Source organism: Notolepis coatsorum (genome assembly GCF_963971535.1).
Source record: "Notolepis coatsorum genome assembly, chromosome: 18".
NCBI classification, from domain to species: Eukaryota; Metazoa; Chordata; class Actinopteri; order Aulopiformes; family Paralepididae; genus Notolepis; species Notolepis coatsorum.
Window position 1 is genome coordinate 89,029,896 of NC_140182.1, and position 16,507 is coordinate 89,046,402.

General features: G+C 42.2%; 1 protein-coding gene across 1 annotated transcript in view; it reads left to right on the top strand.

The window, feature by feature from the left end:
- The window catches only part of plxnb2b (plexin b2b), a 252,668-nt gene that overhangs the window by 206,200 nt on the left and 29,961 nt on the right, over positions 1 to 16,507 (top strand). The window contains exons 21-25 of the mRNA XM_084334929.1: positions 5,785 to 5,964; positions 7,135 to 7,271; positions 9,542 to 9,642; positions 9,997 to 10,226; positions 13,517 to 13,698. Of these exons, the coding sequence (XP_084191055.1) occupies positions 5,785 to 5,964; positions 7,135 to 7,271; positions 9,542 to 9,642; positions 9,997 to 10,226; positions 13,517 to 13,698 (830 nt within the window). The remainder of the gene's footprint in view (positions 1 to 5,784; positions 5,965 to 7,134; positions 7,272 to 9,541; positions 9,643 to 9,996; positions 10,227 to 13,516; positions 13,699 to 16,507) is intronic.

The following is a 16,507-nucleotide window of genomic DNA, read 5'->3' on the forward strand; positions in this document are numbered from 1 at the left end:
CTTCGAACCTCCCACTCAGGGCACAGTTCCCTCTCTCAGGGTGCAGTTCTAGGCTTGGGTCCTACACAGTTTTAAAGCCTGACAGTCTTTCTTGTTTGATACCCACACAGTTTAATACCTGACAGTTTTCTGTAATAAAAAGTAATAGACAGAGTAAATTTTTTTTGTCACCTTGTGATTTAAAGCGTAGGTCTGAGTCTATTATAACGCCAAGACTTGTAACTTCGGGTTTGATCCAAGGAGTAAGTTGCCCCATATTGCTCTGTAACATTTCTCTTTCTTTTATAGGACTGACTAGTAGGATTTCAGTTTTGTCCTCATTTAATTTTAGGAAGTTGTTCGTCATCCATTTGTCATCCATTTGTTTATTGCTAAGGCGGAAATGGAGTTAATAGCTGTGTGATAATTTGGTTCAGCGGAGATGTACAATTGTGTGTCATCTGCGTAACTATGGAAAGATACATTGTGTTTTCTAATGATGTCTCAGAGTGGCAGCATGTATAGTGAGAATAATAATGGACCAAGGCAGCTCCCCTGTGGAACTCCGAAGTAGGTGTCATGTTTCTCAGAAGAATAATCTCCAAGCCTGACGTAATATTTTCTCCCTTTGATATATGTTCTGAACCATTTTAATACAAAAAAGACCAACTAACTTTTCTAGACGATTTATTAGGATATCATGGTCGATCGTGTCAAACGCTGCGCTTAGATCTAATAGGACGAGAATTGAGACTTTGTTTGCATCAGAGTTTATTCTGAGGTCACTAAATATTTTTGTAAGCAGTTTCAGTGCTATGGTGCGTTCTGAAGCCTGATTGAAATTCCTCCATGATGTTGTTTTATTTGAGAAAGGAGTTTATTTGTATTAAGAAGTTTTTTTCAAGTGTCTTACTGATGAATGGGAGGTTGGATATCGGCCTATAGTTGGTTAGTACATTACTGTCTAGTTTAGGTTTCATTAGTAAGGGTCTTACGATGGCTGTTTTGAATGCATCTGGGAAAATGCCTGTCAGAAGCGATGTATTTATAATATTTAGGACATGACTTGCAATACTCATGCATGTGGGCCCTTTTGAGGATGATTTGCCCACAGGCAGTTTGGCGACCTCTAGTGGCTCGGGTGTGCATATTTTTTAATACAATATATATATCGAATTGAAGCCCCATTTGTTGCCTGTCGATAGCCTGTTCAGGTGACAAAATCCGTTCAGCGGTTCTCGAGTTACATGCTGATATTTTAGGCTTGCGCAAAGTACACGATATTGCGCAAATACTACTCCCGACTCTTGGGGCTCTAGTTCCGTCAATTTGGCAATCTCGAAAATGATTGGACAGGGTTGTAGCCAATGAGTGTGGCTTTCCAATGATACCCCATCTGGGGATGTACGAATCAGGGATCTAGGTGAAAAACTCACAAGCGAAAACAGGAAGAGAATAAACGCTGAATGAATTGAAGTCTATGAGAAAACTGAGCTTTTTTTAAATGTAGACATGTACTACATAAGGCTTCAGGCTATGGATCTCGGGAGTTGTTTAAGCCATACGAATTTCTGGGGAAATACTACTTATCATCATAAACTTCATAATGTTATCTTTCAAAAGAGACCAGGCTTATGCATGTGCTATAAGTATAAAGTATAGTATTTTGGTTTCCAAAAAAGGTATGCAGTCCTCAAAAACTAAAACAAAAATGGCCACTTTTCTGCCCGCATGTTAAGAGGTTAAGAAATGCTGTGGGTATAGGGTCAATACAGGAAGTGGAGGAGTTACATTACATGACAGTTTGATGTAATGCAAGCGAATGGTTACTTTTTAGCAGGGTTTGCTGATGGTGTCCATGTTTGTATCAGGACTAATGCTGGCTCTAATTTAAGTTATTTTGTTATTGAAGAATAATGCTAGTTCTTCACATGTTGATGCAGATGACTGTGGAGGGGGTGGGGGCAGTGTGGAGTAGCTGGTTGATGGCTGAGAATATTATTCTAGAGTTTCCAACATTCTCTGTGATAATCTTCGAATAAAATGTCTTTCTTGCCACTCATATTTCTTTGTTATAGGCAGTCATGGCTTCCTTATACGTATATATCGCAGTGGACTGTGAGCTTGGTTTTCCTCCCATTTTCGTTCAGCAGCTCTACAGATTCTCTTTGTCTGACCAACACTGCTATTATTTAACAATGGGGAGATTTTGTCACTTACTTTTTTCTTTCCTTTAACTCATTCAGCGCCAGGGATTAGCCTCGTCCCATGCTAGCTATGCCACGCTTTAAAGATAGGAGTGCGTCACCTTGTTTGTAGAGCTATATCTATATTATAGCTATGAAGACAATACTATAGTCATTTGACAGTGACTTTCTTCTGTCGAACATGCAAAAAAGAGATAATCTTTTCATGCATACGTTTGCACATTATCCCGTGGTGAATATAAGTATAGTTTAGGAGTGATCCGGGATCATTCCTGAAAAGCTGGTTTATAGGGCGCTATGTGTATTCTACTATAAGCATTGGCGTTTCTTGCCTGGACACGCTAGTATTTCCAAATCAAATGTATATAATAGGTATTATGTTTCATTATGAATGCATGAAAGGGGGGGGGGGGGGTAATTTTTTTATGCTTTGAACAGCTTTCTTGTTGAACACTACAGACGCTGATCAGCTGGATCGATATGAAAACATTGTTGGATCAAGCTGAAATTGATGTCAGATAGTCCTTACCTTTGGTCGGGGGTATTCCAAAAAGAATATTCCAATTGTCTGATCGCGATTTCCAGTATTGGTGTCCATCTGGTCCCGGACATAATTTGGCACAATTTATGGATAGAGTGTGCCAGATGCGTTTTGAAGTGGTCGGATGAAGCGATTTACTCGGCTCCGTCTAAATTTAGCGCCCGGAGGAATTTAAATGTAACACACGGTCTGGAACAGGTTTACTGCACTCTCGATACTGCCACCTAGCCGGATCTGGCCGGTACTGCATCCTCGGGGGGTCCCAGTATGCCTTTTAACGGCAACACACAGGTCCGTGACATTGAATTGAATATTAAAATTTAAAAATTAAACTGACCAAATAACGAGTTTACTCGTTGTTGGCGTTCAACGCATGGCGCCCAATAACGAGTAAACTCGCTGTTGGCAGGGAATGAGTTTAATGGAGCGACAGCATCCAGTGTATATGATAGGGTGTTGTTGAGATGTCTCTTCTGCAATGTCATCTAGTAGTCTTCGCTTTACAACGGTTACCGTTTTTGTCTCTGTTAAAGGAAAACTCCAACATTTTGGGAAATTAGCTTATTTAACATCTTCCCTGGAGTTAGACAAGAAGATACATACCTTTTTTGTCTCTGTGCGTGCATTTAGCTTAGGGAACAGTCGCTCCGTTAGCATAGCTTAGCTTCATCACTGGAAGTGAGGCAGATCCGGAGCCTTACAGTGTATAGTTTGATTGATTGATTGAAAAGTTTATTAACAGATTGCAGAATACACTCCAAATACAACTCCAAAAAGTTCATGTAAACATGTTGTGACCTGTGTATTCACCACGTGGAGAAATAAAAAATAATTGAATTAGACAATTACGTTTTATAAGCAAATATACTCTGAACTATTTTTTGGCCCAACCACTCCTCTCTGAGCGCAGCCAGTGATTTCAACGTGACGCTGTGTTTGTTTACATTCTCATTCATTCAAAAGATCCGAACCGATTGAAGTTTATGGATACCATGACTTGAAATCCTCTTACCTTGACGATTAAAAGCCTCCCCAATTTAGAAAACAGTAATCCAATGGCTGGTATTGTTATATACCGGACGCTCTGAGCTAACCGGAGCTAACACAGATCAGGATTGATTGATTGATTGATTGAAAACTTTATTAACAGATTGCAGAATGGGTACAATACAGTACAGCTCAATACACACAATTGTTAAGGGGATGCAGACCAGAGAAAGACTTTCGTCTTGTTTACACCAGGGTCCCCCATTTTCAATTCATCAGGACATATATGACATACATGACATACAGATAGTCAGTACTGCTACATCTATACATTTATGACATACCAGATTTGCAAATACAGGATCGTAAAGCATATATAATGACTTCCTTTCTGGGGTTGTCAAAATAAAAGTGTGACGTTTATAGCAGCGGAAAACGTTTATTTTGTACATTATCTAACGTTAACACGAACCTAAACTAACTTTAGGTTAGTTGTAAGATGTTCAAGATGTTAAATAAGCTAATTTCCCAAAATGTTGGAGTTTTCCTTTAAGTTTAGGTTAGCATTGAAGAATACACAGTGATGGTCAGATATAGGTAATTCGATTACTGATACTTTATCAATGTTCAGCCTTGTTGTTATCACTAAGTCTAGGGTGTTACCATGTTGGTTGGGGATGGGGATTCACTGGACCTGGACATTGGATTGGGGGGCGTTGACCCAAAAAAGGTTGAGAATGTGGAAGAATTCATCTCTCTTTTCCATGTATCTCCATCACAACCATTACAACACCTCAATCTAGTGATCTAGTCTAATCTAGTCATTAAAGCCCCAAACCAGAATGTTTTAACCTTCTAACCTTTGAGCATATAATGTATTTGTTACAGTAAATGTGGGAAAACAGCGATGCTGTACATTTCCTGGGATATGTGTACCCTCCCCCTTGGGTGGGTAAGTGTGAGAGGAAAATGCACTACAGCTGTGCAAGGATCCTTTTTATTACCTCCCGCATGCACGCTCATGGCATTGTGAGTGTGCATTTAGCTTTTGATGAATAATAGAAACGGATTAGGATTATCATCCACCAGTCATTTCAGCAGATTATCTCTATTTTAAGTTATGGTTAATCTCTCCAGTGATGTTTAATGTTAGGGGTAAGGGTTAAAGTAAGGGTGTTAGAGCCTTATTAACAGATGATTTAGCCACCTGGTGGGGAATGTGCAGATTATATCCATACATACATCATAACTCAAAATACAGGTCTGTTGTTACTCCAATGTTCATGAACATTTCATATATAAACAAGGTTTTAGCTATAAAATGCACTTGATTTTTTTTACTGCTGTTGTTTACTGTCAGACCTTTTATCAAGGGCTCAATTTAACAATAAAAACATTTCTCCAATGTCATACTTCAGCTTTCAGTGGAGGGGGCTAGTCTTTTGTTCTCAGTATGGTTTCAACAGATGCCAAGCGGGAGTGAACCTGACTAAGCTAAATGTGAAATACGTCATTCGCTAATTTGTGTTATCATTGTTAAAAGCAATGAGCGTTCCAGCCTTCCTGTGCACTGTTTTGTCCCTTATTTATTGACCACGTAAGAGCACCTCATCGAGGTATTGGGCAGATCTATATCTATATGCAGATCTATATATATAAATTAGTAGTACTTTGTACCCAGTTTAATCACTTGTACATTGTATATTGCTGTTGCACTTTACTGCTACATTTTCACTTTTTGTTGCACTGTACTTGTGCGACAGTGGCTCGGGAGGTAGAGCAGCCGTCTGGTAATCTGGAGGTTCCCGGTTCGATTCCCGCTCCTCCCGGGCAGCGTGTCGAAGTGTCCTTGAGCAAGACACTTAACTCCTCATTTCCCCCGATGAGCAGGTTGGCACCTTGCATGGTTGCCTCCGCTGTCGGAATGTGAATGGGTAAAAATGTGAGGAACAAATTGTGCCCAAATGTGCCATTTACAATACATTTGAATCTAGTCTAATCTAATCTATACACCTCTATATAACACACTGACACCACTATTCATTCCGGTTGTTTGTTCTTTATTTCCAGGGGCAAGGCTTCTCCAGGGCCATGACGGCCAAAGAGGCCAAAGCGTACGTGGGCGATGTCACCTGCGTCGTCAACACCCTGCAGGATGACAAGCTGTTCCTGGACCCGCCCTCCACCCAGCCCCGTGCCCGCTCCAAACGCCAGCGCCGGGACACCAGCTCTGAGCCACTTGACCTGCTGGTTAGAAAAGACACCACACCCACACACGCACGCACGCACGTACATAGACATACATACGACACAGACGTACCAATGAGAACACACATTGTGAATCTGCACCACAGTCAGTGGGCGTGCCCTCTGTCCACATTTGGAGACTCCTCTTTTCACAGCTTGGACAGCTATCATGTAGCTGCAGGCCTGTAATTACGTTTTAATTGCAGCCCGCCGACAATTCTGGTGAATACAGCATCCTTTTCCTCCTACTAATCCCTCTAAGTGAGCTATTGTTTAATTCACTGGGCTGAAATTACTGCGTGGAGCACAATAAATGACACCACCCCCAAAACAGCAGTAGTGCAGGGTAGAAAAACATAGAAAACGTAGAAAGAGTGCAACAGCAAAGTGTCAAACTGTGGCGACACAATCCTAGCTTCCCATTTATTTTTTTATTGATTGATTTTTGTATAACTTTTTCTATTTCCAGAGTTTAGAGAGAAATAAACAAAAGTTAAATATTATTATTAGTATCAATAATAATAACAATAATAAATTAAAGGGGCACATACCGGTACATATATATATATACATACATGTGTGTGTGTGTGTGTGTGTGTGTGTGTGTGTGTGTGTGTGTGTGTGTGTGTGTGTGTGTGTGTGTGTGTGTGTGTGTGCGTGCGTGCGCGCGCCCGTGCGTGTGTGTATAACACTGTCACAACCTGGCTCTTAGGCCATGAGAAATAGGGAGACACACGATTGCAAAGGTTTAACAAAGTAATTTATTTAAACCGAATGTGTGAGGTGTGAATGTCAGTATAATCAGTGGTGTAAGGTGTGCACGAGTGATAAGATGTACACCACTAATACTATGCTTCTGATGATGAATTATAGATATTGTATGTATTTAATATATACAGTATATTATAGCAATATAGTAACTTATTATATCGTGAATTTCTCCAGACTGCTCTTGGCAGAGCCTGAGGTGTAGCCAACAATAACAACCCCTCCCCCGATCCCCACTCACCTCCCAACGCACACATCAGACCAAGACAAAACAACGTAAACAAAGTGCAATACCAAGAGGGGCTCTTTTGCCTGGAGATCCCTGCTTTTGGCGGCTTTTTTTTAAATAGAATAAATCGATGACTATATAATAACTAGTTCCCCTTGTCTGTTTCCCCCCCGCAGATCAAGTTTGGGAACGGGGAGTGGGTGGTGGGCTCGGTTCACTACGAGAGGAAGTACGAGGTGCCCCTCTTCATCATCATCCCCGCCGTCATCGTGCCCATGCTGCTCATCATCGCCATCTCCGTCTACTGCTACAGGTACTACGTCCCTCCCTCACTGACCATATTCACATGGAAGCCATTTTGCTCTTTTGTCACGCTCAGATTGAGTGGGACCAGGGCGGAAAGGAATCCCCAACCTGAGCGTGACCTGAGAGCAAAATGGCCGCCGTGTGAATATGGGCAACATAACAGAGAGTTTCACGCAAACTGTCCAGAACTACATTTAGGTGACGGCGAAGGAAGACAAAATGAAGTAACCCCAAAGGAGCTTAAAATAAGATGAGATAAGAATTTCCTTTATTGATCCACTTGGGGAAATGTGGGCATCATAGCAGCATGGGGAGGGGGGTGGAATGCTAGAGAGATGCTATGAGCATGGTAATAGTAGAAATACATAAATATAGGCAATACAATTATGGTAAAGATGAAAACAGTGTAAACAATATAATTAACTCTGAATATATACACAAAGGTGCAGATAAGGGTCTGTATGCCCTATCAGTTATTTTATACGTTACAATAAATATAGGCAATAAAGAATTATAATCTGAATATATACTAGTAAGTAAAGTAGGGGTATACACAGGTGCAGTATACACAAGGTACCCTAACTGGCATGGTATACGTCATATGTTGTAGTCCGTGCAGGTCTTTTCTTTTCTGTCTTTTCTCAAAGTCAATGGGTTTTTGGAGCCTACAAAATTGTGTTAAATGACAGCGCACTACTGTCTTGGATGGACAGGTTTTTTTGGGTCATTCAGATGAGTGATTTCGATTATATTTTTTTTTATTTTTTTTTGTGCAGCCAGAAACTGATTTTGTGGGTTATTGGACAGCCTAATCACACAGAATTGACCCAGTTTCAGGCCAGTAACCTATATGGCCACAGTTTTTTATTTGGTCTGCCTTACATTGCAGGAACTTGTGAAAGTTTGGCAATAACCTAGCCCGTAACTTTATAACAATATCTTCAGAAATGTGTTAACCCATTTTAGATTTGACCCCGAGACCCAGCGTTTCGAAACAACATTGAGTTAGACCCGTGGTATTTTTAGAGACAAAGTCAGTCTCTTGTTGAGTAATCGGTTTTCATTGTTTTTATGGCAACGGTGGTGTAGTGGTTAACACTGTCGCCTCACAGCTAGAAGGTCCTGGGTTTGATTACCGCATGAGGACCAGGTTGCTGTGTTGCCAGTTACCCAGGTGGGGTATCTGCTATGTTGCTGGCCTCCTGGCCACTGCCACCAAGCCTCTTCAACTCATTCAGAACGCAGCGGCCCGCCTGATCTCAAACCTACCGAAGTCAGCCCATGTCACCCCACTTCTTTAGGACCTGCACTGGCTCCCCATTGTCACAGGAATCTGCTTCAAGGCCCTCGACCTGGCATACCGTACGGCAAAGGGAACCGCTCCCGCCTACCTCCGGTCAATGGTCTCTAACTACACACCCTCAAGACCCCTACGCTCCTATCCAAGCTCCGGGAGGGTCATCAAGGAGAAGCCGCCTTTTCACAGTCCTTGCCCCACAATGGTGGAACGAACTGCCCACCACAGTTAGGACAGCCGAAATCCGTCCAATCTTTCGCCGTCAACTAAAGACGCACTTCTTCAACCATTATTTGAAATGAAAAAAGAAATTATAATAAAATCTAACCCTAACTAACCTTACTGTCATGCACTTGTCCTAATATACTAACCTACACTGTAGCACTCAACACTTTGATGAACATTGTTACTCAGCTGATAGAGTTGTGCCCTTCCTGATGACTTGTCGCACAGAACTTGTATGTCACTTTGGATAAAAGCGTCAGCTAAATAACTAAATGTAAATGTATCTCCCTGGCCTTTCTGTGTGGAGTCTGCATGTTCTCCCCGTGCTTGCAAGGGTTTCCCCTCCCGATAAGATAAACCCAATGGAAAAACATGCACAACAGATCACTAACGCTGTCGCGTCCCTGACGAAGACGGACAGGAGCACTTGGATTGGTCCCCGGGCGCGGCGCACGCTGCAGCCCTTGTCTGCTCCCAGCTGCCCTTGGGATGGGAAGTGCAGAGAGACATTTCATCAGCGACTCAGTGTGTGTGTGTGGGTGTGTGGGTGTGTGTGTGTGTGTGTGTGGGTGTGTGGGTGGGTGGGTGGGTGTGTGTGTGTGTGTGTGGGTGTGTGGGTGTGTGTGTGTGGGTGTGTGTGTGGGTGGGTGGGTGTGTGTGTGTTCCTGTGGGTCGCCCATCGCATGTGTGTGTGTTAATCTGCATGACAAATAAAGACTTCTTCTTCTTCTTATGTGATTATGGAATCTGCACAGGAGGAAGAGCCAGCAAGCGGAGAGAGAGTACGAGAAGGTGAAGCACCAGCTGGAGAATCTTGAGGAAAGTGTGCGAGACCGCTGCAAGAAAGAGTTTACAGGTACAGTACCGTCAGCACAATCACACAAACACCACAGCGATACCACTGAGACCCCCAATGTGTTCCTGGCTCTGAAAAAACACAAGTAATGAAGTGCCTTGCAGCTCTGATTACTTTTTTAAATTTATTGTACCGCCAATGTATTATATAATGTTTTCTCATAACATAAAGCCATACTTTTTTTATTAAAAGTAATGAAGAAAAATTCAAACATTTTATGGTTGCTATTATTACCCCCTTTCTCTTGCTTCTCCCACACATGGTGATTTAGATGTAGGGGGATCACCGCACCACACAATGGAAAGCTTTACAATGACTTTGTTTTTTTGTCCGTATCCCCCCTCACCCCGCCAGACCTAATGATCGAGATGGAGGACCACACCAATGACCTGAGCGAGGGCCGCATCCCCTTCCTTGACTACAAGACATACACCGACCGTGTCTTCTTCCTGCCCTCCAAAGACGGCGCCAACGATGTAATGATCACGGGCAAGTTGGACATCCCCGAGGCGCGGCGCGCCACCGTGGCCCAGGCACTCAACCAGTTCTCCAACCTGCTCAACTCCAAGACCTTCCTCATCAATGTAAGAGAGACTTTCATAAAGAAAATGTACATATGCATGAAACACACACACACACACACACACACACACACACACACACACACACACACACACACACACACACACACACACACACACACGCCCCAGCACAAACTTACTGGTAGGCTACACTCTCCCATGTGTCTTGGAGCACACTTTAAAACATAAACAAAGCCTTAAAACTCATTGAGGTGTGAAAATAAGTTCTACAAAAGTGGAATTTCAATAAGCATAGAGTCAGACATTCTCAAAGCTGTGAATAAAGAACACTGTTAATGTTTTTAGTTTCATGAGAATAGTGCCACCATGAGGCCAAATTACCTTGAACTTCACTATGCTATGGTAAGGCCAAATATATTTGGCAAGTTTGGTGGAAATCGGATCAGGATTCTTGTTAATCATAACAATTCTGCATATACATTTTTAGCTTTGCTAGCAACATATTGGTGACAGCCTGGAAACTACCCATATGATGTTTTTCACATTACCTGATTTTATATACAGCTCTAGGACAGGACAATATAACATAACATGGCTAATCCAGCGTAAACTGGAAGATGCATGGTTTGCAGTTAGTGAGGCAGGACTAAGTGGTACATTAAATAAAAGTTGTTCGCCATAGCATTGTACAGCTAATGATAATATGGTAGCTCCAGTGCATAGTGAAGTTACATAGTATGCTAGTCTCGCTAGCTAATGTTACACACTAATTAATGTTATTGTGACCACTCGGTTTCCGATAGCTGCATTAGGCTCACGTTTACAAGACCCAACATTACTTCCGTGCAAGGCATTGTGGTAGTGCAGGGAACAGAAGTGGTCTGTTTAAAAGTAGTCTGCTGGTGGCAGCTTGTGACTGCAACTTGTTCCTGTTCGCGGACGACTCAGCCCTGCTGGTCTCTGACAAGAACAAGTTACAGGTTGAACAAACCCTCAGCTCGGAACTCGGCAGAATCTGCTCCTGGCTCGCTGATAACAAACTATCATTACACCTGGGTAAAACAGAGTCCATTCCCTTCGGATCAAATAACAAACTCAGCAAGAACAACGGCTTCTCTGTTACAGTGGGTGACAATATTGTCACAAGGAAAGATGAAATTGCATACCTGGTTTCCATCCTAGAGGCATATCTTTCCTGTGACAAGATGGCATCCAATGTAATAAAAAAAAGTCAACCAACGAACAAGATTCTTGTACCGAATCTCCTCTCTGGTAAACAAGAATACCCTGAAGACTCTAACAGGAGCACTCATTCAACACTACACTACACCACTAAGGTACCCATGTACATGTCGAAATACTTCCCAAAGGTCAGTGAATACCACGACACCAGAGGGAGTTCCACAAATCATGTTCAACCCAGATTCGGCTCAAACAAGGGACTAAACACGTTTCGCAATTATGCCACATCAATGTGGAACGCCCTACCCACAGCCGTAAAACATTTGAATCCATACCCACCTTCAAAACCGCTCTCAAAGAGCACCTACGGGAGGCTGCAATTCAAAACTGGCCCCCGTAAATGTCCAAACCCCCCCCCCCCTCCCTATGCTTGCACCTTGCACCCGCCTACCCCCACCCACCCCCTCCCAATGTACAGTCTCCTCCCCCTTGTATGTATATATTTTCTGTTAGGATCTCTGTTTAACAGTACTGTATATTTGCATATCGTGTATGTTACAAATGTAACAGTACTGTATATCTGTACAGTATGTCATGCATGTCATAAATGTCATGATATATCTGTATATCTGTATGTTGTGTATGTCATAAATGTCATTATGAATTGAAAATGGGGGACCCTGATGTAAACAAGACGAAAGTCTTTCTCTGGTCTGCATCCCCTTAACAATTGTGTGTATTGAGCCATACTGTATTGTACCTATTCTACAATCTGTTAATAAAATTTTCAATCAATCAATCAAGCAGAATTTTAAGCACCGTTGCTGTCGCCCCCTTGTGTTAAAAAGGTGTACCAAAAACGCTCTACGGAACTGTATGTAGGCCAATAGACTATACTGGAAATACATTTTAAAAATACATATCGTTGCTTGATGTGAAACATATTCCCACACGCTTATCTTTGTGCATTCTGCCTCTGAAGTGTTAACTTTGTGCGTGGGTGGGTGATTATTGTTCCTGTAATTAGTGTCTATTGGGAGAAGTAATATTTTAATAGTCGCTAACTACATTTGTCTTGATGATTGTTTGTCTTGCCATCAGCATAATATATTAAAAAAGCACTCTGTGTGTGTGTGCGTGCGCGAATATGTGCATGAATTGCATGAATATGTGCTTGTGCAACTGCCCTACGCTGTAATCATAGACCTTTATATATACATTTTTACTGCATATAATATATAGACAGATAGGATATACATTATTATATTATATTGTTATATATCCACATCTGTCTTTACATACCTGCACCTTATGTGTATATATCCATTACCTAATCTTACTAGTTACACTGCTGGCCAGAATGACTGCGACCATATTGTCGTTATACCTGTATCACTGTACATAATTAATAGTACAACTCTGTACATACAACTACGGGCGGCTACGTGGCGTAGTGGGCAAGGCGTTCGCCACGAATGACGGAGACGCTGGGCTCGCCTGTTCGAGCCCAGCGCTCCACATTGCTTTCAGTTTAGCTGGTCGTTCATACTAATACACATTGGCCGTATTAGGGGGTGGGAAACTGATGGGTGGGGATCGGGCGTTGTGGACAGCGACTCCTACAGGTCGGTTGGTGTGCCTGCGCAGTAGAATCAGGAAGTGTCGGGGGCAGCGTGAGCCTCCCACGCGTTACTCCTCGCCACTGAGAGATCGAGCTGCGCAGGTGAAAAGATGCGACTGCTGTTACCTCAAGTACCGGAGGGGACTTGTGCTATGTATGACTTAGTCCACATTGCAGCCGGCTTGTGGGAGGCAAGAAACAGCGTTCGTGACAGGGGAGGGTTGAATTGGATGATACGAAATTGGGATGGGAGAAAATATAGAAAAATGGGAGAAAAAGTGGATCAAAAAAAAAAATCTGTACATACAACTGATTAGCACTACACACACAATTTATATATTTTATACCCAGTTTAATCACCTGTAGGCATTGTATATCACTATTGCACTTTTCTGTTACATTTGCACTCTGGTTGGATGCCAAACTTATTTGCATTGTACTGTACTTGTGCTGTACGATGACAATAGATTTGAATCTAATCTAATCGTATCTACGTATCTGTCCATTGTATGCATGTGTGTGTGTCTAGTTCATCCGTACCCTAGAGGGACGTCCGGACTTCAACGCCAGGGCCAAGGTGTATTTCGCCTCCCTGCTGACCGTGGCTCTGCACGGTAAACTGGAGTACTACACAGACATCATGACCACGCTGCTGCTGGAGCTGATGGACGAGTACGTCCACAGCAAGAACCCCAAGCTCATGCTGCGCAGGTGAGCCACAACACAGACACCGCAGTGGTGGTGGGAGAGTACTCTGGTCAAAGTCCTCCATTCAAATTCGACTTAAGTTTATTGCAACACTACTATCACCGACATCTAAGAATGTACAATATAAATGGAGGTGACAGTGTGGTCACAGCAGCAGTTAAAAAAAGTGTCTTTATTGATTCATAGTTCGGGGGATGGGTGACAGTGTGGTGGTGGTCACAGCAGCAGTCGGGTCAGCGTGTCTGCCTGGAACAAAAGCGGGGGGGGGGGGGGGCAGTTTCAAGAAGGTGTGTGTCTGTGGGGGGGGGGGGGGGGGGCTAGGTGAGGAAGCTGGCATTCACAAGCCTGATGTGTGACATGACTATGCTCTCGAAACATTTCATCACTATTGGGGTGAGTGCCATGGGACGATAGTCATTCAGACAGGTTACAGTGTTTTTCTTTGGCAGGCTACTAAAGTACAAGTAGCTTGACATTTTACTTAAGTTCAGTACTTGAGTAGAAATACTTTCCACCCCTGTGACACGGTAGTGGCAATTGCTGATCAATGAGCCCATTCCACAGACATGGGTTGATATTGGTCAGGATAACAGGATTTTTCCAGTTGAGAGATCCCCATGGAATTTAAACAAGGAGCTCATTTTAGTCTAGGGCTTGGTTTAAAACTAGTCCTGGGAAACTGTAGTGATGCTTGCTAGCTAATGTTAATCAGCTAATCTAACTCTGGTTTTAATTAGTACTAGGGCTGACCCGAATGCTTCAAAGCTTTGTTGCTGTGGTAATCGACACCAAAATAAAATAAAATGATCTCATTGTGAATCAACTACTTCTCAAACTATTTAATGTCATTCTGCCTTTCATAGGTGATATCTCGCTTAGACAGAGTATAGGCTACCCCGGCTCCAGTGTTTTCATTAACCATTTAAATCCTTCCCCTTCTGTGAGAAGTCTTGCTCTTGTCTTGAGCAATGAATGAGACTACAGCGTCGGTTACTGTACAACTCGCTTTCTGTTATCTGTCACGTGCTCTATCATCACAGAGTCAAGTGTTTTCTGTGAGACGCCGGTGGGTGATGTGAATATTATTGTTGATGCATCTACAATAACAGAAGAGTCTGGAAGACTTAAATAAACAGGTCAAAAGCGGATTTCAGTTCTCGAGTGGTGGAGATGAAGTGCTGACCGTTATCCGCATCTGGCGCCTGTAGCCACATGCTTGATTTCTATCCCTGCCACTTCAACCTCTTCAGAGTGCATTCTTTCTAAAGCTGGCTTCATTGTAAGCAAAAGGAGAAATTCCCTGTTGTCAACGAATGTGGACATGTTGGTCTTTCTGTCACAGAACCTAAAGCAGGTTGAGCCGCATATCGTTCAAAGCTCCATGTATGTTCGTTGAGGCGTGTTGTGTGTTGAGGCTTAGACCACAGAAGCTATTTTCATTAGGTGTAATTCATGTTGTTGCTTTGATTGAATATGGTGGTTTATATAATTTGATCAATGCACACTTAAAGTGGAGGCATTGTTTTTTTCACGTGTATTTATATATATTTTTTTTATTAAACCTGAAATGCACTGTTCATGTTACTCATAAGGTAAAGCAATTATGGTAATTATTTAAGGCCTATTTGTTTAGGCCTGTATAAAGAGACTACAGTACTTCACTTTGATTACGCCTGTATAAAAAGGCTATTTCACTTTGTTTAGGCCTGTATAAAAAGGCTATTTCACTTTGTTTAGGCCTGTATAAAGAGGCTACGGTACTTCACTTTGATTAGGCCTGTATAAAGAGACTACGGTACTTCACTTTGATTAGGCCTGTATAAAGAGGCTATTTCACTTTGTTTAGGCCTGTATAAAGAGACTACTTCACTTTGATTAGGCCTGTATAAAGAGGCTATTTCACTTTGTTTAGGCCTGTATAAAGAGGCTATTTCACTTTGTTTAGGCCTGTATAAAGAGACTACTTCACTTTGATTAGGCCTGTATAAAGAGGCTATTTCACATTGTTTAGGCCTGTATAAAGAGGCTATTTCACTTTTCACTATTTCACTAAAGAGGCTATTTTGTTTGACTGTAAGCCGATTTATTTTGTGGATTAGCCTACTGCTGTCAACAAATAGTTTTTATTTTATACATTTTATTTCTTAGTATATGCTGCACAAGCTATTTATTTTTCATTATGCCTATGAGCAGTTTAATTTGTAGGGCATGCGTCCATAGATTCTATAGATATCTATGCATGCGTCCACCTATCTCACATTTCCAGCTGAAAAACGCTGGCAGTGCGCCGGTAGTGCTTGGGTGGAACGCAGCGCGAGCCTTTTGTAGCTATGGCAATGAGCTGTCAGAACTCTAGCGACAACTACATGACAGCCATCTTGTAATAATAACTTTTAGCGTATTTTACTGCCGCGGTTTTGCACATATAGCATATTTTAATACACTTTATTGTATATTAATTATATATATAGTTATTGCCTGACACCACAGTTCGCCCTTTGCTTTTTATTAGCTTTTATTAGTGTATTTGTGTAGTTATTAGTCTATTTGTGCTTTGTCGCGAATCTCAATGGTCCGTCTCTTGTGGGTAGACAGCCAAGACAGGCAGGCAACTCCGGTGTCAGGTTACAAACAGAGTGGTAGATATGATTGGCTGTGATTGGTTGTCTGAAAATGTGCTCGGAGCATTGCTCTGAAAAGTTCAGAAAGTTTCAACTTTAAACGCTGGGTGCGGCCGCAGAAAAAAGCTGAAAGGCGCTGAAAAAAGAAGCAGTTCCTATAGGCGGCAGCATGCGGCCGCATACGTTCCCTC